This window comes from Oncorhynchus clarkii, chromosome 2, assembly GCF_045791955.1.
Source record: "Oncorhynchus clarkii lewisi isolate Uvic-CL-2024 chromosome 2, UVic_Ocla_1.0, whole genome shotgun sequence".
Taxonomy (NCBI): Eukaryota; Metazoa; Chordata; class Actinopteri; order Salmoniformes; family Salmonidae; genus Oncorhynchus; species Oncorhynchus clarkii.
This window is the reverse complement of record NC_092148.1, coordinates 66,167,282-66,190,110: the sequence shown is the minus strand read 5'-3', so window position 1 is coordinate 66,190,110 and position 22,829 is coordinate 66,167,282. Positions and strand designations below refer to the sequence as shown.

The following is a 22,829-nucleotide window of genomic DNA, read 5'->3' as shown; positions in this document are numbered from 1 at the left end:
GATGAAATGCGATGGAAACACATTGAACATTAGATTTGTATTCGGTACATGAAAATTTAAGTGAGAGTAAATTTTTTGTGAATGAATAGCTCACCGGGAAGAAGAAAGGCAGAGGTCTATGTTTCATGATTAACTACTAATGGTGGGATTGTGGTAAAGTACAGGAACTCAAGTCCTTTTGTTCACACGATCTAGAATACCTCACAATCAAATGATGGCCAAATTGCCTCCCTAGAGAATTTTCTTCGGTTTTCGTCACAGCCGTGTATATGCCCCCTCAAGCTGATACCATGACAGCTCTCAAGGAAATGACACCTTGTACAAAATGGAAACTGCATATCATGAGGCCACATTTATTATAGCTGGAGACTTTAAAGCAAATCTGAGGATAACTCTACCAAAGTTTTATCAACACATCGCCTGCAGTACTTGTGCTTCAGAAACTCTTGAATAATGTTACTCTCCCTTCCGGGATGGCTACAAGGCCCTCCCCCCAACCTCCCTTTGGCAAATCAGATCACGACTCCATTTTGCTCCTTCTTTCCTAAAGGCAGAAACTCAAACAGGAATTACCCATACTAAAGACTATTCAACGCTGGTGTGACCAATCGGAATCCACACTTCAAGATTGTTTTGAACATGTGGACTGGGACATGTTCCGGGTTGCCTCTGATAATAACATTGACGTATATACTGACACAGTGACTGAATTCATCTGGAAGTGTATAGATGTTGTTCCCACTGTGACGATTAAAACAAACCAAACTGTGGATAGGCCTATTTATATGCTTTATAATGCTATGTCTGGATTTGATTAGAGCTTTGATCGAAAATTCAAGCCTGACGCGACCTGAGCCTGATGAGCCCTACATTAGACATTTTTAATGAGCCCATGCCCAAAAAAGCCCAAACAATTGTGCTGTTATCCAATACATACAGTGCATTCAGAAGGTATTCAGACCGCTTTTTTTAATTCTCATTAATCGACACACACTTCCCCATAATGACAAACCGAAAACATGTTTTTAGAAATTTTTTGAAAAATGTATTACAAATAATTTATGTTAATTAGGTTTCAGACCTTTTCCTATGAGGCTCGAAATTGAGCTCTGCTGAGCTCTGGTTCCATTGATCATCTTTGAGATGTTTCTACAACTGGAGTACGCCTGTGGTAAATTCAATTGATTGGACATGATTTGGAAAGGCACACACCTGTCTATATAAGGTCCCACAGTTGACAGTGCATGTCAGAGCAAGAACCAAGCAATGAGGGTCCAAGGAATTGTCCGTAGAACTCCGAGACAGCATTGTGACAGCATGTATCTAGGGAAGGGTACCAAAAAATGTCTGCAGCATTGAAGGTTCCCAAGAACACAGTGGCCTCCATTTATTCTTAAATGGAAGAAGTTAGAAACCACCAAGAGTCTTCCTAGAGCTGGCCGCCCGGCCAAACCGAGCAATCGGGGGAGAAGGGCCTTGGTCAAGGAGGTCACCAATAACGCAATGGTCACTCTTGACAGAGCTCCAGAGTTCCTCTGTGGAGATAGGAGAACCTTCCAGAAGGACAACCATTTCTGCAGCACTCCACCAATCAGGCCTTTATGGTAGAGTGACCAGATGGAAGCCACTCCTCAGTAAAAGGCACATGACAGTCCTCTTGGAGTTTGCCAAAAGGCACCTAAAGACTCTGACCATGAGAAACAAGATTCCCTGGTCTGACTGAACTTTTTGATCTGAATGCCAAGCGTCACATATGGAGGAAACCTGGCACCATCCCTACGGTGAAGCATGGTGGTGGCAGCATCATGCTGTGGGGATGTTTTTCAGCCGCAGGGACTGGGTGACTAGTCAGGATCGAGGGAAAGATGAACAGCGCAAAGTACAGACTGGAGTGAAGGTTCACCTTCCAACAGGACAACGACCCTAAGCACACAGCCAAGAGACTGAATGTCCTTGAGTGGCTCAGCCAGAGCCCGGACTTGAACCCGATTGAACACAATCTGGAGAGACCTGAAAAATAGCTGTGCAACGCAACGACGCTCCCCATCCAACCTGATGGAGCTTGACAGGATCTGCAGAGAAGAATGGCAGAAACTCCCCAAATACAGGTGTACCAAGCTTGTAGCGTCATACCCAAGAAGACTCGAGGCTATAATCTCTGCCAAAGGTGCTTCAACAAAGTACTGAGTAAAGGGTCTGAATACTTATGTAAATGTAATATGTCAGTTATTAATACATTTGCAAAGATTTCTAAACCTGTTTTTGCTTTGTCATTATGGGGTATTTTGTGTAGATTGAGGGGGGGAAACGATTTCATCTATTTTAGAATAAGGCTGTGACGTAACAATGTGGGAGAAGTCAAGGGTTCTGAATACTTTCCGAATGCACTGTATACATCGAGAACAGGATTATCTATTTGGATGCTAATTGAATTGGAGTGAAAAAGACTGCGAGAGAGTGCTCTTGGATGCACTGATTTTAAAGCAACAATATTTGAGTAATGGGCTGTTTTTAAAACTCTGCAGTGTCGACACAAGTTAACTTCGCTATCTTAGTACATACATTACAAACTTTATTCTTACCTCCCGTTTAGTAACAGTTTGTTATGGTATAAACAATATACAGACAAGCATTCATGTTTAAGTTAAGCAACATTTATTGTACTTATCAATGTTATGAATGAGCGCGCTGTTTGTTTGGTTCTGTTCCTCTTCTCCGTCTCTGTAGCTTCCGGGTATGCTGGGATAAGGACCAGAGCTATGGCAACCGAGCTGGCTTTGTAGTGACTGTCCCTATTGGCTCGTTCATGTGAATGGGCATATTGGAGGACACCATGTCAGTAGTGATGGGATTTTGTAAATGTGTTATATTGTATCATGAGAAATGGATTACAAAGGTGCAATGTATATAATTCATGTTTAGCTGAGTGGAAAATGTAGGCTTTGATGATGGTAATGGCTTCATTAATTAGTGTTTGGTATGTCCTGGTGGGAGGGGCTTCCCCTACAAAAGGAGCGCCTCTCTCAGTTCAAAGGGGTGACCATTTTGGATTGAGCTGTTGATGGGGCAGCATTGTTTTTAGCTGTACCATCATGTATACTTTTGATGGCAGTACTGTTGTTTCTCTTCCGGATTCACTATGTAAATAAACACCCTTGCACAGAAGTACTTTTGCGGCTCTGCCATCTTTTTATTTGATAGAGGTTAGGTTTTTCAGGGTAGTCTTCTGGCTTACTCTACGTGACATCCCATTATATGGAATATACATCCCATTATATGGAAGGAGAGTTTACATACATTTTATACATCCCCAATCTGGTAGGAGAGTTTACAGTCTAACCAGACACCTAGGTATTTGTAGTTGTCCACATATTCTAAGTCAGAACCATCCAGAGTAGTGATGCGGGCAGGTGCGGGCAGCGATTGGTTGAAGAGCATGCATTTAGTTTTTCTTGCATTTAAGAGCAGTTGGAGGCCACAGATGGAGATTTGTATGGCATTGAAGCTCGTCTGGAGGTTAGTTAACACAGTGTCCAAAGAAGGGCCAGAGGTATGCAGAATGGTGTCGTCTGCATAGAGGTGGATCAGAGAATGACCAGCAGCAAGAGCGGCATCATTGATGTATACAGAGAAGAGAGTCGGCCTGAGAATTTAACCCTGTGGCACCCCCATAGAGACTGCCAGACGCCCGGACAACAGGCCCTCCGATTTATGATTGTCTTAACTCACCATCACTGTGGAGCTTCTCAAAGTAATTTTTCCTTCGTCTCGAACAGCAAGTAAACAAAGTCTGTTTTTACATCCATTGAGAATGACAATAGTTCCTCAACATAGCCTATTTAAAAAAATCTTTACAGCTCTCTCCCTTCCGAGTACCACTCAGCATGAAAGGTGAAATGTCATGCTCTGATCCGGTGGAAACAAAATAAAATAGGCCTACCTGATTTACTTCTTATCCCTACTGCTGAGTATGTCTGTCCAGAGCTCACTGACCTGGGAAACTCTGAGGACCCAGAATATGTTATACAATGTTGCAAGTTTACTAGCACTAGCTTCAGGCTGGACCAAGTTAATACAATACTTGATACAATGTTTCAAGTTCCTTGCAGACAGGGCATGCACAGCCAATGTGATTTATAGGATATTTATATTCCTCATGATATTTTCTACCTGTTGGCTGCAACGTTTTTTGTTGTTGGCTTTATGTAAACGATTTTTACATATTGGCAATGGAAGTTACTTTTAGATTTGTATAATTTTCACTGTTGGCGCTGGGAATGTAAGCATTTCGCTACACCCGCAATAACATCTGCTAAACGTGTATGCGACCAGTAAAATTCGATTTGACGCACAGATTTTTATCCGCAAGAAGTCAGTTTGGTGGAAACACTCCACTGGTGGAAAAATGTAAATATTTTCTTTATGCGGATTTTAGAATATTTGCATGAAAATCTGTCGTCAATTGGATGGAAACCTAGCTAGTGTCAAAAAAACTATTTTGTGGTTATGGAGAACATAAACCTAGATGCCAGGCTTTCTCAATAGATGGAAACAGCCGTCTTTAATTGGCATTGCAAAGTGGGACTCACTGCTTATAAAGCAGATTTTATTTTGGTATTCATGCATGGGATCCTCTAGACCATGTTGTGATGTGTGTGTGCTTGTCTGTCTGTGCATATTTGTTTGTATGCGTGTGTGGTGTGTGTGTGTGTGTGTGTGTGCACATGCATTCGTGTGTGTGTGTGAGTGCGAGAGAGGGCGAGAGCAAGCTAGGAGTGAACAAGAGATTTTTGGCATGACTAACTCAATGTCACATCAAATCAAATTTATTTATATAGCCCTTCGTACATCAGCTGATATCTCAAAGTGCTGTACAGAAACCCAGCCTAAAACCCCAAACAGCAAGCAATGCAGGTGTAGAAGCACGGTGGCTAGGAAAAACTCCCTAGAAAGGCCAAAACCTAGGAAGAAACCTAGAGAGTAACCAGGCTATGTGGGGTGGCCAGTCCTCTTCTGGCTGTGCCGGGTGGAGATTATAACAGAACATGGCCAAGATGTTCAAATGTTAATAAATGACCAGCATGGTCAAATAATAATAAGGCAGAACAGTTGAAACTGGAGCAGCAGCACAGTCAGGTGGACTGGGGACAGCAAGGAGTCATCATGTCAGGTATTCGTGGGGCATGGTCCTAGGGCTCAGGTCCTCCGAGAGAGAGAAAGAAAGAGAGAATTAGAGAGAGCATATGTGGGATGGCCAGTCCTCTTTTGGCTGTGCCGGGTGGAGATTATAACAGAACATGGCCAAGATGTTCAAATGTTCATAAATGACCAGCATGGTCGAATAATAATAAGGCAGAACAGTTGAAACTGGAGCAGCAGCACGGCCAGGTGGACTGGGGACAGCAAGGAGTCATCATGTCAGGTAGTCCTGGGGCATGGTCCTAGGGCTCAGGTCCTCCGAGAGAGAGAAAGAAAGAGAGAAGGAGAGAATTAGAGAACGCATACTTAGATTCACACAGGACACCGAATAGGACAGGATAAGTACTCCAGATATAACAAACTGACCCTAGCCCCCCGACACATAAACTACTGCAGCATAAATACTGGAGGCTGAGACAGGAGGGGTCAGGAGACACTGCCCCCACACATGAGGTGCCAGGGCCCAGAGTTCAGAGACTATTAAACACAGTACTCTGCATTTATGTATTATAAGGCATTTGATGCCCCATTCTGATTAAAACCTAGACTTATGTGTACATGTCCTCCTGTTACCAAACAGCATAACATAACATGCTGGTGTGAAGAACCACATTGTGCTTTTCAAAACTTCACATGCTTTATCTGTCCAGTTTGGAACAGGTCTCCTCAGATGGCCATAAAACATTTGTGCACATTCTCTAGTGTAGCCTATTCTATATGTAGGCCATCCCTGCTGCATAAACATTTTCATCTGCTGTACAGAGCACCAGCTTTTATCAACAGCTTGTCAGTGTTATAAACTTGCCCATGTGTAGTTAGTTTTTGCTATTTGGTACCATTTGACGTGATCCCCATTTTGTCTGCAGGCATCCTTTCAGCGCTCAAACAGCCATGACAAGGTGCGGAAGATTGTTGCAGAGGAGGGCCGTGCTGCTAGAAATCTCATTGCCTGGAGTGTTCCTCTAGAGAACAAAGAGGAGGAAGGTCAGTGATGTCAAAATGCACACAGGCACACTCACATGCTAAAATGGGGCTTTCAATACTATGTCAGATTAATGACTGTCTTAATGTACACAGTGTTTTTGCCAGATATTTTGTTATCTTGGTGGGTATACAATTGGTTGGATGGGCAAACTCCAATGTTCACCTCCAGTGGCAGAAGTTGATGTTTACTTTTATAGTGCATGAATCAGAGGGCATTGGGGTGAGGAAAAGTCACAAGTCCAGACACTGCTCTTAGCTGTAATACAACATCTACTATAACAAAATTACATCCTCGAATTCATCTCTCTGTTGTTCTTTCGATTGGCCCCACATCTATACTACCCCTCACTGAGACGACTACAGTAGATAGATTAGAGATTGCCTGCCCTCTGATATTTCTATATTTGAGACGGTATGCAACTTTGCATTAGTGATTCCAACTATTAAGTTAAACTGGTGTCAAGATGTACACTGATAATGTGTGTCAGTTCATTAGTTTAAAAATATCCATATGACTCTGATTTAATGAGCTTCACATCCACTGACTAGGCAGCAAAGTGGGGGTTGTTTTAATTGATTGACGGAAAACAATCAGTTTGCCCGCTTTTAAACAACACGATTGATTATGATTAGGAACATGCATCATATAACCCAGTTAGTCCTTTGAATGAACAAAGGCAGAATATTTCCTAACCGGCTGGATAGGTTCTGCAATGGGTAACTACAATAAAGAAGAAAGTTGTTTAATCTGTGATGCCAATAACCTGCTCTTGCTCACAGCTTTTTCATTGTAACTGGGTTGTTTTTCTACAGTATTTGGGCATTTTGCCAAAGTAAGCACCTTTTACCTACTCTGAGAATGTTGGGCAGAGAACAGCTTGAGAGAGAGCGTTTTTCTCTTGCAGGGCTTTGTTACAGGCCTGTGTTATGTAAGGTGTGTGTGTGTGTGTGTGTGTGTGTGTGTGTGAGGTTCTGCACTTTTATGTTTAGTTCCTCCCTCAGGCCATATTCTATCTTTGGCAAAACGAAGGGTGACCAGATCAATGTAAAAGCCATGTGTGTGTGTTTCAGAACTAAATGTTATTATTTTTATGTTTCACAGGGAAGTCCAAAACTCATACCAACACCCATTTGAGGAACCAGCGGATCAACTCTGGTCTGCACAGGAATAAGAAACAGGTGTGCATAACACATCGTCAATTCTTAAACTAATGGGGATAGAGGCCAATATTAGCCCACATATTCTAATTTTGCCGCCCTTTTATAAAAAAACGTAGTAAAAACTAAAGATGTGTGAAATGGTTTGCTCACTGCTATTTATTCACCTTTACCACTAGAGGGCATTGTAGACGTAGTTGCATCATATTATTTGTCTTAAGTCTCCCCTCTTGCTGTCTCCACAGAATGCAGGCCTGGACAGCAAGAGTACAGCTGGCGCCTTGCTTGAAAAGGGAGCAGAGAAGAGCCCCTCCAAAGCCAGGCAGCCGCGCAAGGTGGACCTGCGAGCACGATACTGGGCCTTCCTCTTCGACAATCTGCGGCGGGCCGTGGACGAGATCTATGTCACCTGTGAATCTGACCAGAGTGTGGTGGAGTGCAAGGTAGGGACCCAACAGACTGTCACCCAACACCTCCTGTCATATGTTAACTCTAGCTACTTTAACAGGGTCCTTCTCAACAAGCTCACAGACGATAAATATAAGTAGTTGGAGGCACGGCAGAGCACCACACTTCATCAACACTAGAGGGAGATATTGAGTTGATAACAGTGATTCTCCCTCTCTCACATTCTTGTTCTCTGGTTAGTGTCAGAGGGGCCTTTGAAGGCTTGCTGGTGAGAGAATTATCACAAGGCACTCTCCTGGGTCTGGCTGGAGGGGGTGGATGTTGATGACATGGTGTAAACAGTGTGGATTTGTGGCGTGTGGTTTTCTGGGGTTGTGCTAGTGGGCTTGGAATGGAGGCTGGGCTGGCCGACTGGAAGGGAAGCCATGCCGGAGTCTCTGTTTGGGGCAACAATGAATGTGAACTGAAAGGATAGGCTACTGATAGCACACAATAAGGATATTGGGATTTGTTATGAAATTGTTGCTGCTTTACAACTGAGTTTCTTTCCAAAACACTATACATCCATTTTCAGGAATATTGGTAAATTAGCTTTTATTGATAAGAGTACAAAAATAAATAATGAAATAGATTGGTGTCTTTTCACTCTCTAATCATGACATGGGGTTGTTCAATGTATTTGTTTAAAATCTATCACTTGATGGCTTAATTTCAGAGACACATACGTTGTTGTTGTTTTGCAAAATGCTATATATCCTCCTCACGCTGAGAAAGTAGTAGTACTGCTAGGTTTTACAGTCAAACGTAACAAATAACTACATTTATTACAAAGAAATGTACAAATGATACATTTGACATCAATAAAAAAATATATATATATATATTATTCAATACAATGTGAGATCAATATGTAAAATATTTCCACTTTACATTTGAGTCATTTAGCAGACGCTCTTATCCAAAGCGACTTACAGTAAATGCATTCATATTAAGATGGCTCGGTGAGACCACCGCATATCTCAGTCATATATACAGGAAACAAAAATTCCATTCCAGCTAAACAATGGATATATAGCATTTTGCAAAATAACACATTTTCATTACATCTAAAATCTATGAATAAAATATCTTATTTTACACACACATGAAGGTAGCCCCATAAGCAATCATTTCTGATGAAAAAACACAAATGTGAATTATTGGTGGGTATAGATATTTGGGCGGCAGGGTAGCCTAGTGGTTAGAGTGTTGGAGTGTTGCAAGTTCAAACCCCCGAGCTGACAAGGTACAAATCTGTCGTTCTGCCCCTGAACAGGCAGTTAACCCACTGTTCCTAGGCTGTCATTGAAAATAAGAATTTGTTCTTAACTGACTTGCCTAGTTAAATAAAGGTAATACAATAAAATAGCGTTTTGGAAATAATCTCAACTGTTATCAGTTGTGTACACCAGGCATGGCATGGTATGTTGTTGAGTGTCACTCCAGCAGCACACTAATGCCCTTGTTTACTAGGCAGGGCCAGTAGTGTAATACTGCTTCAGGGCTGTCCTGCCATGTTGATCTGGCTCTGCTCTGCTGTATTGATGAGTCTGCCATGCTGCATTATGCTGAGCATGGTTGTGGTGACTGCGTGTGGTCAGTGCTGGAACACACTGCCCCTGCCTGTGGGCTCCATGCTGACAGTAGGGCTGTGTGAGATGTAGTCTGGCTGCTGTGTTGTGTTCTCACCCCAGTGAAGTCTAATGGGCTGGGCTCATATCCCCGTCAGTCCCACGACTCCCACCCAGCCAGCCTCAGCCTGGCCCTAATGGACTGACTGACTCTCTAATAAATGATTGAATTAGCTGGAGGGGAAGCAGAGTGCTCTGATACCACCCGGCCACAATCCCCTGGAGTGGTGTAAATCTGCACTTTGTGCTCTCGCACAAACACAAACAGGCCCACTGCGCTCTGCCACCCACAGGCACATAGCGCTGGCCTGGTGATGTGACATCACTTTGTTCTCAGGCCTATAGACTAGTTTAGACATTTAGAACTGTGGGGAGAGTTTGATTGTGTGCTTCTGTTGTTTGAATGAGACTAACAGACCAACAGATACAGTTCAGCCCTTCCTTCATCAACACTGGCTTCTCCTGTGTGGGACCCTCCAGCCCCAGCCAGGAGAGCCAGACCATGCAGTGATCTGATTTATGCTTGTATATTAATAACGCCCACATCTCTTTAACCCACAGCCCCCAGGTCTAATTAGTTATTTCTTATAAGCCATTTGTTCCATCTGGGCCCTGATTTATGCCACATCATACTACGCTACCATGCAGGGGAGGAGAGCTACAGTAGAAGGGATCTACTGCATCATACATTATGACTTTGAGGAAGCTTCAAGGCAAAAATAAACATGATTTGGCACACAATATATTGTCAGAAACTAAAAGTGAAATTGGATGAACTTTCACTCTAATAAATGTTTTCAGCATTTCATTGCTACTGAAATGACCATGTTTTTACTGTTCATCAGGCTTCATATGATCTCTAGCAGGTTTAAATCTTTATGCAGTTCTCAGGAAATCTTAAGTACTTCTACTTAGGTGAGTAGTATTTGTCGGCAAATGTGTTGGTTTGTGTCGTGAACATGGTTTTCAGTGCCTTCACGCAGTGTCCCTCTGTCCTCAGCTGTTGCAGCCTTCATTATCAAATGAAACCAGCAGCGGAGGGCCTGGCTGGGGCTGTTAACTAGCTCTAATCAGCAGGCCTGCTGCTGGACACGTCTTTCACTGAGCTGACTTCTCTATTAACTAAAAGCACTGTGAAGCTTTACTCTCAATTACCACTCCCTCCCATACTCCCCATCAATCACCAGAGCTCTGCCTGGGCTGACTGCTGAGGAGGGGACAGATGGGCTATAGTCTTCACAAGCCAGTATGTCCCCTTTCTGTCGGTTTCACTAGAGTGCTGAGCGGAGGAGAGGACTGGCTCGAGCCTTCACAACTCACTATGTCCTCTCTGTGATAAACAAACATGAACCTCATCTCTTACAAGTAGGCTAGTGCACATACATTGTGATTTTATAGTTTTTTTGACCATGTCAGAAGACCTATAATAATTAAAGAAATATGACTCCTTATGTAGCCTACCAGTTTGACTGAGTTTTAAAATGTTGTATTTTGATAGCCACCTTCACAGAGGATGGGAAATGAACAGTGGGTAGAGTGAGATTAGGTATCAGATGGACAATAGGTGGCGTCACCGGACTCTCCCTGTGCAAGAAATGATTACAAGCCAATTAAATTTGTCCTGGCCCCTCTGGTAATGTCATTGGTAATTTCAGCCCCACCTCTTGTGGTGGATCAGTGGTGCAGGGAGAAGTATTTTTACTGAGATGTTTTTGTCTTCCCTTGTCATGGGCTGAATAGAAGGGCCTCTTACCTATTTGTGTGGGTGAGATGTGCTCCACTGACTGTGACTGGGCCTGGCCCTGGCCCAGATTCCCACTCCTCTGTGTTATAGAGGTGCAGAGGGCGTTTGGGTTACTGGAGCCCCCGAGTGCTGTGAGATTTGGTGCTGGATAGAGCCTCTGAGATTCTCCACAAATAGAGACAATACACAGGGTGCAGAGATCTGTACCACTTCTCCCTCACTATGGCTGTTTCCAAAGTTAACCTATTACAAGACCACACTGAACAGTCTGAACTGAATTTCAAATCATAATCTCTAAGACAAGGTAGTTTCTCATTGTGCTGATATTATATGTGGATGATTGCAGGGGCGTCAAGCATCTAAAAAATCTTAAGGGACACAAGGTACGTAAGGATGGCTGGGGGGGGGCTCGGCCCCCCTTTCAAACACAATGAAACAGCTTTTTCCTGCTATCTAGAGCTATAATCGTATTGTTAATTCTATGCAAAAAAATATATAACATTTTATTAAACGTATATTTTTCTGCATATCTAAGCATACCTCTTGAGCAGTCGTTATCCTCCTGACTGGTGGTTCTTTTTTTAAGGAAACTAAATATGCTTCTTTGCATTTGCTAAAATCTAGGTAAAAGATTTTAAAGAATGTGAGTTTTATTCAGTACATTTAGTTATTCCTTGCTTTTCTAAAACCTACGAACCATGCCAGCTAACATGGTTAATCTAGCTACTATAACCTGATTAACAGCCTGAAATGGCTTCTTGGTAGCTAGGCTAGTTATGAGGTTGGGAGATTGGGAACCTGTATGGGCTAGCTAAAGCATACTTCATAAAATTGACAAGTGGCTAGTAGTGTTACAGAAGAGGAAAAAAATATTGGACAAATCTGAGTGGGCAAGTACCCCTGCGCCCCCTATCGGCATGACGCCTCTAGATGTTTGTGTGATTGGTGATGGATACACTGAGATGCCCCCGTCTGTCTGAAAGGTGTTTGTCTTTATTTAGGAGGTGCTGATGATGTTGGACAACTATGTGCGGGACTTTAAAGCTCTCATCGACTGGATCCAGCTGCAGGAGAAGTTAGAGAAAACAGATGCCCAGAACAGGTGATCGACCGATGTCTTGTCTCTCTTTCTCTCTCACACAGATGTGTGTGTGTGTGTATATGTATATGTGTATGTGTGTGTGTGTGTATATATATATATATATATATATATATATATATATATATATATATATACACACACACACACACACACACACACACACACACACACACACACACACACACACACACACACACACACACACACACACACACACATATATGTATGTATATGTATATATAATATATACATACACACACACACACGTGTGTGTGTATATATATATATTCCATTAGCGGCGGCTGTCGTAGAGCTGGGCGATGTCGATTTGATTAATAAAAAATAATATCTTTGCCCAATATTCCAAATGCCTGTATCGCAAGAATCAAGATTTTGTTATTTTCCGTTATGTCTGCTTGTTCACGTGTTGTATTTTTGGTCTCATCTCTTTCACTCCTTCTGTGCTGTATGCACCTCCCCATTTTCACCAGAGATCTGTGTATAATGAAAAGATGCTTGTATCCGCCCTAACAATGTGAGTCTTTGTCCCAAAGGTGGGAAGACAAGCTTAGGTCCAAAATAAACCCATAGAAATGCATTGGGCTTATTTCGGACAGATTTTAGCGAACGTGAATCCTCTCGCTTCACCACTTCCTCTATGGTTTACACACACCAAGACCCTACCCTGTCTCTCACGCCAACCAAGTTGAGAGATCACATGGACACCTAAACACATTGAGACATTAGTTTACTGTAATAGAGAAGTTAACTTTTCTAACCATACCCTTTTTATGTCTCAACTACTCAAATTGCATGCAGAGCAGACACTACTAAAACGAGAGTATCAATGAACATTGATTCTGGAAAATGAATGCTCAGGTTGTCGTACGCGACATTGGGGTACCACGTACCGCTAGCAGCATTTTAGCCAGACTGTTATACAAGCTGTCTAGTCTGTTTATAAGTGTGCAATAAAGCATAACACACCATTTTATTTAAGGAATTGGCAACTCGTTCTCATTCTGATAAATAAGGTAGGCCACTTGATTTCAACATCTGACCAAAGTGGACAGGCTAACATGCTTTTCAAGCAGTTGGAGACAGACCGAAGGGTGTGCTCGTAACAATTAAACTGTTCAACCTCGTTAGCTAGCAAATAGATCCAAGTTGGCTAAACTTGAAATATAAAGATTAGCTGGCTAAGCACGAGCATGTGGACTTGAGATTGTTGATGAGACCTGTGTTATTTTCTATAGCCTAATGCCTGCTACAAGAAGTTAGTCATTTATTAGTGAATGTGCATTATACATGGTTCTAGTTAAGTTTGTAACAAAAAAGGGCATTTTCATAGACAGACTTGAAAGCCAGATCTGTGACTATTACAACAACAAAGCAGGTTAAAATATGTGGATGAAATAATTACACTATTAGTGGGTCTTATGGTTGTGGAAGGCTTATATTTAGCCTAGGTATAACTTCACACGCCCTGAATTCATTAGATTATTGCTGACTCTTTGAAATGCTGTGTATTTTACCTTTAATTGTACAACGCCTATTTAGAGAGAACATACACAAAATTGAAATGCATATCGTGAATCGCACATAAGTTTGAACAAAATGTAGATATGATTTTTAGGCCATATTGCCCAACCCTAGGCTGTCGGCTAATCAACCGATTACAGATTCATTTTCCACTTCATATTAACTAGGCTACTCTATATTTAAAAGTTTCAATTCACTAGTCAGTCGAGCCCTCTCCTGCTGGAATGAACGACATGCATTTTCTAGCGTTCTGTTGATAGGATAGACACCTGTCAGTCACAAAGTGAGTGATGACAGAGAAACGCAGTCTGCTGTTTATCACGCCTCCCTGTATGCTTTTTGTGTGGCGGGGTTGGTTGCAGTCAAATATCTATACACGGGAGAGAGCAAGATGCTGGTGAATTTGTATGTCCCTTGTAATGTAAGCGGTAACGATGAGTCAAAATCCATGATTTAGCCTAATATTTCTGGCATATTCATGTGTTGCACATAGCTAGCCTCGGAGTCTTAGAGCATAGTAGGCTATTTACTGTGCTTTGACAATTAAACCACATATGTTGACTAGTTTATAAAAGCTGTCGAATTGACTGGATAAAGTCGATCTCCCATATCCCTTTGCCATTCATAAATCATGCAACATGGTTACACTATGTCCATGGTATCGCATCTGGACAAGTAAACCAAATGATTTCCCAGGTTTCCTTTCCTAGGATGACGGGACTTGCCAGACATTGACGCTAAAGTGAGCGACTCGTCTTGTTAGTGTAGCCTATCGAATCTGAAAGAGACATTTATTTGGCTCCCTGATTTGCATAGTTTACTGGTAAGTTTCTTGGCGATTATCTTTAGGTAAATTATGAAAACATTCGATGAAGATGGTGAATCATCACTGCAAGAACAATAGGTAGTGGAGAGCCTCATTCTGGTCCAAATACTGTGTGATAATTCGGGCCCAAACGGAATCCAGGCATTACAACGGAATTTAACAATATACATGTTTTTATTGACTTTAGTAAGGAACCAACTAAATGTATTGAAAATGTTTTAATTTCCCCAAGTGTATCATAAGAAATGAGCGCATCAGTGATAAGTATTTGCTGTAACTTTCTGAAGAGGTAACGAGAATGTCTGTGTGTGCGTGTTGCGCGTCTCCCACAGTCTTCTGGTAAATGGAAAGTCTTTCCCAAAACCTTCTCAGTTAAATCTTAACTACAAAGTATCCTATGCTTACCTGGCAGAATATGATAATTATTTTCATCAATCCAGTGGGTATTTGTTTTGCAAACTCTACCATCATGTGCGCTACAAAAACACAGCTAAACAACAGCCTCTTGCTAGGTGCACACTTGAATTAAAGGGTAACTTCACCCACAAATCCAAAATTGGTAGATTTTTCCCAGACCTCAAAAATAGTCTCCAGATGAGGTTTGAGCATTTGTGGATTCTGAACATCTCGTTGTGGACTTACAACATCAAATGTGTTTGTTTCTCTATTAAAAGTGAATTTGACTGTGAATCCCTAAACTGAAAAAAAAACTGAGACCTGGAATAACAAACTATAATACATTTTTCAAGATAATGTGGGCTGTGTACTAAATATTTATGTTTTAATAAAACACAATTTGAAAAACAAACATCATTGTGGCCATTCCTATCTTGCAATAAAACCGTATCTAAGACAGTTAAATGTTAAAGGTTTAATGTTCTCCAACTTAGAAAATAGTCCTGATCATATAGAACTAGACAATATCCAAAACAAGACATTAGAATCTACCAAAATAGAGCTCCTTCGGCCAAAGAATCCTTTGCCCTGGGGCGCCTGGCTGTTTCTATTTGGCTGGGTACTCACACTGCTTTCGCTCTCTGTCTCGCTGTCACTCGCTCTCACTCTCTCACTCCCATCGCTCCCGGAGGGAACCTCTAAGTGACATCTCTGCTCCATGCCATTGAGTCACAAACACACTGGATCAATGGTGTCTCTTTAACACAGTGACCACAACACCTGTTAATTGACTAAGATATAAAAATCCAAGCTTTTATGTTGTCTCCCAATTTGTACATTTTACATAGACTGTTAATCAATCAGACAACCTTTGTTTCTGTGTTCCATTAATTGAATTGTTTTTAGCTAAAGTGAGACAGAAATCTCACTCTGAACTATGGTACTACACTATATTACAAGTTTATGAAAAACATAATTTCTTTGTCCCCTCTGAATCAAGACCCACGTCTTTGGCTTGGGAAGTGCGTAAAATGTCCCCAGGTCGTCATGTGTTGCCTAGCCCCTCATCGGACAGAATGGTCCCTTCTCCTAGTGCTCGCCGTGCCCTCAACTTTGGGTAAGATTTCTCCATCTCATTTCTGGTTCAGTTGACAGCCCTAATCTCCACTGTTTCTGATCTGAGCTCAAATTGCTTACCATCATGTTTATGTAATGACTGACAGTCATTATGAACACACAGCAGTCATCAAAATCCCTTGTTGTTTTACTCCCCATCAGCACATTCTGGGAAGCAGTACAATCTGTTGCGCCTCAGCATCTTTCAGCTGCAGCCTGGCTGACATTACGTGTAAAATGGTCAGCCATCATTAGATGTTTACAGTTAGCGAAAAGGGAATGCAAATGCTAAAACCTCTAACAAATCAATGTAAGATATGATGTGCCGACTGGTCTAGGTTGGTAGAGGCTACTCTGTGCGTGATCTGATCAAGGGGATTGATTGCTGATGGCGAGGCATTTGTTTAATGTAATTTGTTGAGTCTCACTGGCCCTCGCCACAGAAACAGTGGGAGGTGTAGATAAGTGTGGTTAAAGACTGCTGAAGCATCAGTTCAATATGTGCAGTTCCCTGTAATCGAATGCTGCAGGAAATGGGTATTGATCATGAAGGAGGTCTGTTGCCTGAGACAGCCCTGTAGGCCCTGGGAGTGTTGTGATGAAAAGCCCAGCCTGGAAGAGGCAGATGGAGCTGCTCACCTTAGGGTCATCTCTTTTAGTGGTCCTCATAGCCATTTGTACTATTTTTCTACAGTGATAATCTCTCTGGTTGAAATGCTTTTGTGTATGTTGGCATTGTTCTCTGGTTCTGATTTATGTGTTTATCTCTCCAGTGGTCCTCCACCCACACTGGCGGTAGTTCGTCTGTCCCACACGGGCCCCAGCTGGGCTGAGCGTGTCAAGTCCTCCCAGTCTCTCCCTGTCCCCAGCCAGCCCAACACCTGTCCTGTAGAGAAACCAGGTAAGCAGAGCTCTTTCCTCCACATCTATAGAATGAACTACATGATTCTCATCATTTAGTACACCTCTGATGTCCTTTTGTCTTCAGGGTGTGTCCCCCCTTCTGATTAACGCCTATGGGGCATTGACATTTGTTTTGTTCTCTTCTTATTTGTGTGTGTCCTTCTGTGTCCAGGTAAGAAGGACTCTGAGGGCTGGGAGACAGTCCAGCGTGGACGTCCTGCTAGGCCTCGCTCTGCCATCATCGTAGCCAAGGTCAGCCCGGTCCTGGCCCACATCAGCCCTAACGACGACAGTAACAAGGAGAACCAACAGCTCCTTGGCAGGTCCTGCCTCCTGGATAAAGACACGGGTCACTGTGAACAGACAATCCCTGAGGAGCCTGTCCCACTTGAGGAGACGGCAGAAGACTTGGAGAAGGGTAGCATGGAGGTACTGAGCCCTGACGTCGCTCACCCTCCCAGGAGTCCCCAAATATAAATTATTCAGGAAGACGGGAGATGTGGTGCAGAGTAACTCAAAACCGTTTTATCAGCCACATTGTTTTTGTTTTGAGCTCCACAGTACTCATAGACAGCCTGTCCAGACGGGGCATATCAGTTTTAACACAATTGATCGTACACTGAAATTTCAGAGGCAGAAAGATGCCATTTTCACTCATTAAATAAATTCTCTCTCAATGCCTCAGAACACACTGGGTAGGGGTGTATTCTAGGCATTGCTTGATTTAGACAGATTTCATGTGTTTCCACATTTATACTGAAAAAAACTATAAACGCAACATGAAAAAAATTCAACTATTTTCATATAAGGGCATCAGTCAATTTAAATTAATTAATTAGGGCCTAATCTGTGGATTTCACACGCCTGGGCAGGGGCGTAGCCATGGGTGAGTCTGGGAGCATGTGGGCCCACCCACTTGGGAGCCAGGCCCAGCCAGCCAATCAGCCAATCAATTTTTAGTTTAGTTCATGAAACATTTTACATTTTGCGTTTATTTTTGTTCAGTATAGTTTATTTGATGATCTGATGAGGTTTGGGTGTTTAGGGCATGTTAGTACCAACCTCCCTGCATGATGTGTGTGTTAATCGTTTTGATTTGTCACTGCTCTCATGAAATGCTTGGAATATGCATGTGTTTAATATTGTGTGTGTGTGATTGTGTCGGTGCAGCCCCCAGCAGACAGTGTGCAAGACTCGGGGCAGTGTGTCGACACACCCCGTGAGGACACGCCTCCGCCCATACCAGCCCCAACCCCTTCTCTTACACAAGCCGAAGACCCTACCCCCTCTGCAACCCTATCCTTACCAGCTCCAGTCCTTTCCTTAGCCCTCCCTCCGTCCCTAGACACGGCCCAGATGGATGGGCCCAGTGCTCTGGGGAACAAGGGGGCTGCCGGGGGTGCGTCACAGGGCATGGCAGCATCTGCTCCAGGACAGGCTGAGACTCCCATGGCAGCGGTGAAACTGGAGAGTGTGCTGGACCCCACAGAGCTTTCCACTGTGAGTGCTGAGCGATGGAGGAGCAGAGGGGGGAGGGGGGGGGGGGGGTCAGAGAACCCCCAGGGGCCTTCACCGCCTAAACAAAGTCAATCTACAGAACCTTCAACCACAATGTGCGATGACATGCTGCACAGCCCCCTCAGAACCTCAGTTTACTTGGGGGTGTTGATGGTTGGCTGTGAGAGGATGACCATATGGGTCCGGTTGTGGGAGCTCTGAAAGCAGTGTCTGTCATGTTCGTTGCTGGAAGTAGCCAGCCCAGTTGTTATGCTGTGTTGATGAAGTGGGCAATAATCAAAACTTGACTGTGATTTGAGCTGAAATGGTGAGAGAACCTATGACAGGGTGTCCAGTTCAGGGACAGGTTCAGCCCAAAGGGCCAGGGGTCATGGCATGTGTACAGTTGTGGCCAAAAGTTTTGAGAATGACACAAATATTAATTTCCACAAAGTTTGCTGCTTCAGTGTCTTTAGATATATTTGTCAGATGTTACTATGGAATACTGAAGTATAATTACAAGCATTTCATAAGTGTCAGACTTTTATTGACAATTACATGAAGTTGATGCAAAGAGTCAATATTTGTAGTTTTTCAAGACCTCTGCAATCCGCCCTGACATGCTGTCAATTAACTTCTGGGCCATATCCTGACTGATGGCAGCCTATTCTTGCATAATCAATGCTTGGAGTTTGTCAGAATTTGTGGGGTTTTGTTTGTCCCCCCGCCTCTTGAGGATTGACCACAAGTTCTCAATGGGATTAAGGTCTGGGGAGTTTCCTGGCCATGAACCCAAAATATTGATGTTTTGTTCCCCGAGCCACTTGGCTGAGAAGCAACCTGAATGGTCTCAGGATGCTTTACTGTTGGTATGACACAGGACTGATGGTAGCGCTCACCTTGTCTTCTCTGGACAAGCTTTTTTCCGGATGCCCCAAACAATCGGAAATGGGATTCATAAGAGAAAATTACTTTACCCCAGTCCTCAGCAGTCCAATCCCTGTTCCTTTTGCCGAATATCAGTCTGTCCCTGATGTTTTTCCCGGAGAGAAGTGGCTTCTTTGCTGCCCTTCTTGACACCAGGCCATCCTCCAAAAGTCTTCACCTCACTGTGCGTGCACATACACTCACATCTGCCTGCTGCCACTCCTGAGCAAGCTCTGTACTGGTGGTGCCCCGATCCCCCAGCTGAATCATCTTTAGGAGACCTGGCGCTTGCTGGACTTTCTTGGGTGCCCGGAAGCCTTCTTCACAACAATTGAACCGCTCTCCTTGAAGTACTTGATGATCTGATAAATGGTTGATTTAGGTGCAATCTTACTGGCAGCAATATCCTTGCCTGTGAAATCATTTTTGTGCAAAGCAATGATGTAGGCACGTGTTTCCTTGCAGGTAACCATGGTTGACAGAGGAAGAACAATGATTCCAAACACCACCCTCCTTTTGAAGCTTCCAGTCTGTTATTCGAACTCGATCAGCATGACCGAGTGATCTCCAGCTTTGTCCTCGTCAACACTCACACCTGTGTTAGAGAATCACTGACATGATGTCAGCTGGTCCTTTTGTGGCAGGGCTGAAATGCAGTGGACATTTTTGGGGGGGATTCAGTTCATTTGCATGGCAAAGAGGTACTTTGCAATTCAATTGCAATTTACCTGATCACTCTTCATAACATTCTGGAGTATATGCAAATTGCCATCATACAAACTGAGGCAGCAGACTTTGTGAAAATTTATATTTGTGTCATTCTCCATTTTTGGTCACGACTGTACAATGACTGTGTCAGGTATTAGTTTGTTTTCTGTAGCTGGTCTCCACTGTGCATTAGTGATCAGCAGCCTTCCCGTGTCAGGTTTGTTACTGCCTATGTAGTCTCTCTGCAGTTAATCAGGAATACCCTCCTTCACTAGCAGGGTTACTGTCTGTCATAGATACTTCCACAGCACTTTAACTCTTATGGAGGTTTTCTCTATACCTAGAGATTGTCTTTTGAATGATCTACAGGGAAAGTTATCTTTGCTCAGATCAAACGCAGGCAGATCTGGTCTTAGTTCTGGAGCAGGCCAGACTCCTTTCTGGGTGGCTCAGATAAGCCCAGTGCTGTTTAGACTCCCCTGCAGGACCCTAGTTAGAGACAAACAGCTTTGTTGGTGAGAGAAACCTCTCCCTCATTCCCCTTGTTAAGTTAGACTGGAGCTCTGGTCTCACTGGACTGGAGTGCAGCTAGCTATCTATTCTCCCTGATAGTAATTTCAGACTAAGGAAAGACTTTGTCAAGTTCATGTCAGAAGTGTAAAGACTAATAGACATTGAGACATTTTGGTCTCCATCAGGCTATTTAAACTAATCTAGTAGGTATTTATTCCGACCTGTGTTTCATTGTTTTGAACCATGTCAGTGAAATGGTCCCTTAGTTGTGCCTCCTTCCACCATCTCGTCATCCTCACAGTGAACTTGTTCTGCATGACTCCTGAATGCTTCCTCACCTGTGATCTTGTGATTGGTCGATGCAGTTAACTTTTTGGTTTGATCTTCTTTTCAGTTTTGACATTGTTATAATACCAACATCTCAAAATGGTACTCTTAGAGCTGTATGAAATGAAGACACATTCTTCAAAATAAAACTCAGGAAATGTTTTAAGTTGATCCCGCCAAGCCCACCACTATATAATAACACATTTCAAAGTCTTGGTAAAAGCAATAGACAACATTACTGCATTTTAGCGATGTCGAGATAGACCCTGACTGCCAGTGGCCTTGGTCAAACCTGAATGACCTGAGGAAGGAGCTGTATGTGAGTCTGTGTGTGTGCTGTGTGTCCAGCCCCAGTCCATGGCAGAGGTCCTGGCAAAGAAGGAGGAGCTGGCTGACCGCCTGGAGAAGGCCAACGAGGAGGCTATCGCCAGCGCCATCGCTGAAGAGGAACAGCTGACCAGAGAGATCCAGGCTGAGAACAATGACCTGGAGACTGACAATGAGAGTGACTTCTCTGTAAGTCACATACCTCACACACTCACGCTTTTCTTTGGTCATATGAAAGTAGTTTGGTGGTTAAAAATGTGAAGTGGTAGGATCTCTTTCCCCAGGTCTTGAGTTTTGCTCACCTTGCAATATCCTAATGATTGTCACTGAACATGAACGGATTCTCTCTCTTCTAGGCCAGCATTGGCAGTGGAGGTGGACTCAACATGGACTGGAGTGACATGTTAGCCGATTATGACGGTAAATCTCTTTTCTGTTTAGTTGTAATTAATCTATACTGTACAAAAATATAAAGGCAACATGTAAAGTGTTAGTCCCATGTGTCATGAGCTGAAATATAAGATCCCAGAAATGTTCCATAAGCACAAGGATTTCTTCTTTGCCAAGATAATCTATCAAGAAGCTGATTAAACAGCATTATCATTACACAGGTGCATCTTGTGCTGGGGACTAAAAGGCCACTCTAAAATGTGCAGTTTTGTCACAATACAATGCCACAGATGTCTCAAGTTTTGAGGGAGCGCGCAATTGCCATGCTGACTGAAGAAATGTCCCCCAGAGCTGTTTCCAGAAAATTGAATGTTAATAAGCCGCCTCCATCGTTTTTGAGAATTTGGCAGTACATGGAGTTATGTAAGGGAAGACCCCTGTGAAATGGACAAAAATTAATAGCTACTTATTGTCATTGGGCGAAACATATACACAATCGCAAATACCACTCAATTGGGTGGCAGTTGGTCAAAAACATATTGCAAGTGGAACATAGCAAATGCCGTGTGTAATAAACAAAAAATCCCAAAGTGGGCGAGCGCGCTCCACCATAGGATTATATGTGGGAAATGGTCAAAGTCAGGTCTCAAGGGTGAAATCTTCACAACCTGAATAAAAACGGGGGGGGGGGGGGGAAATGAACCTCGTAAAAAGTGCGTTTTTGGACTGTTTTTTTTATTTATTTAAATGTTTGTCAATTATACATATGTAAGAACCGTATGTACCTAGATTTGTCTTATGCGAGTTTGTTCATAAGGCCTATGTTTTGTCCATTTGCCATATATGATCATAGGAAGTAGGCTTCCGAACCCAAAAGTCAGTGAACCATGTGCAAATGGCATATACAGTGCCTTGCGAAAGTATTCGGCCCACTTGAACTTTGTGACCTTTTGCCACATTTCAGGCTTCAAACATAAAGATATAAAACTGTATTTTTTTGTGAAGAATCAACAACAAGTGGGACACAATCATGAAGAGGAACGACATTTATTGGATATTTCAAACTTTTTTAACAAATCAAAAACTGAAAAA

General features: G+C 42.9%; 1 protein-coding gene across 6 annotated transcripts in view; it reads left to right on the top strand.

Moving 5' to 3' along the window:
- LOC139372137 (S-phase cyclin A-associated protein in the ER) overlaps nt 1-22,829 on the top strand; it is a 127,677-nt gene that overhangs the window by 20,164 nt on the left and 84,684 nt on the right. For 3 of the 6 annotated variants that reach the window (XM_071111988.1, XM_071111987.1, XM_071111989.1), the window contains exons 2-11: nt 6,066-6,183; nt 7,286-7,362; nt 7,587-7,784; nt 12,165-12,265; nt 16,030-16,146; nt 16,919-17,046; nt 17,221-17,477; nt 18,219-18,548; nt 21,369-21,536; nt 21,704-21,767. In XM_071111988.1, the coding sequence (XP_070968089.1) occupies nt 6,066-6,183; nt 7,286-7,362; nt 7,587-7,784; nt 12,165-12,265; nt 16,030-16,146; nt 16,919-17,046; nt 17,221-17,477; nt 18,219-18,548; nt 21,369-21,536; nt 21,704-21,767 (1,558 nt within the window). The remainder of the gene's footprint in view (nt 1-6,065; nt 6,184-7,285; nt 7,363-7,586; nt 7,785-12,164; nt 12,266-16,029; nt 16,147-16,918; nt 17,047-17,220; nt 17,478-18,218; nt 18,549-21,368; nt 21,537-21,703; nt 21,768-22,829) is intronic. The other 3 variants (XM_071111991.1, XM_071111990.1, XM_071111992.1) reach the window with 1 other exon arrangement.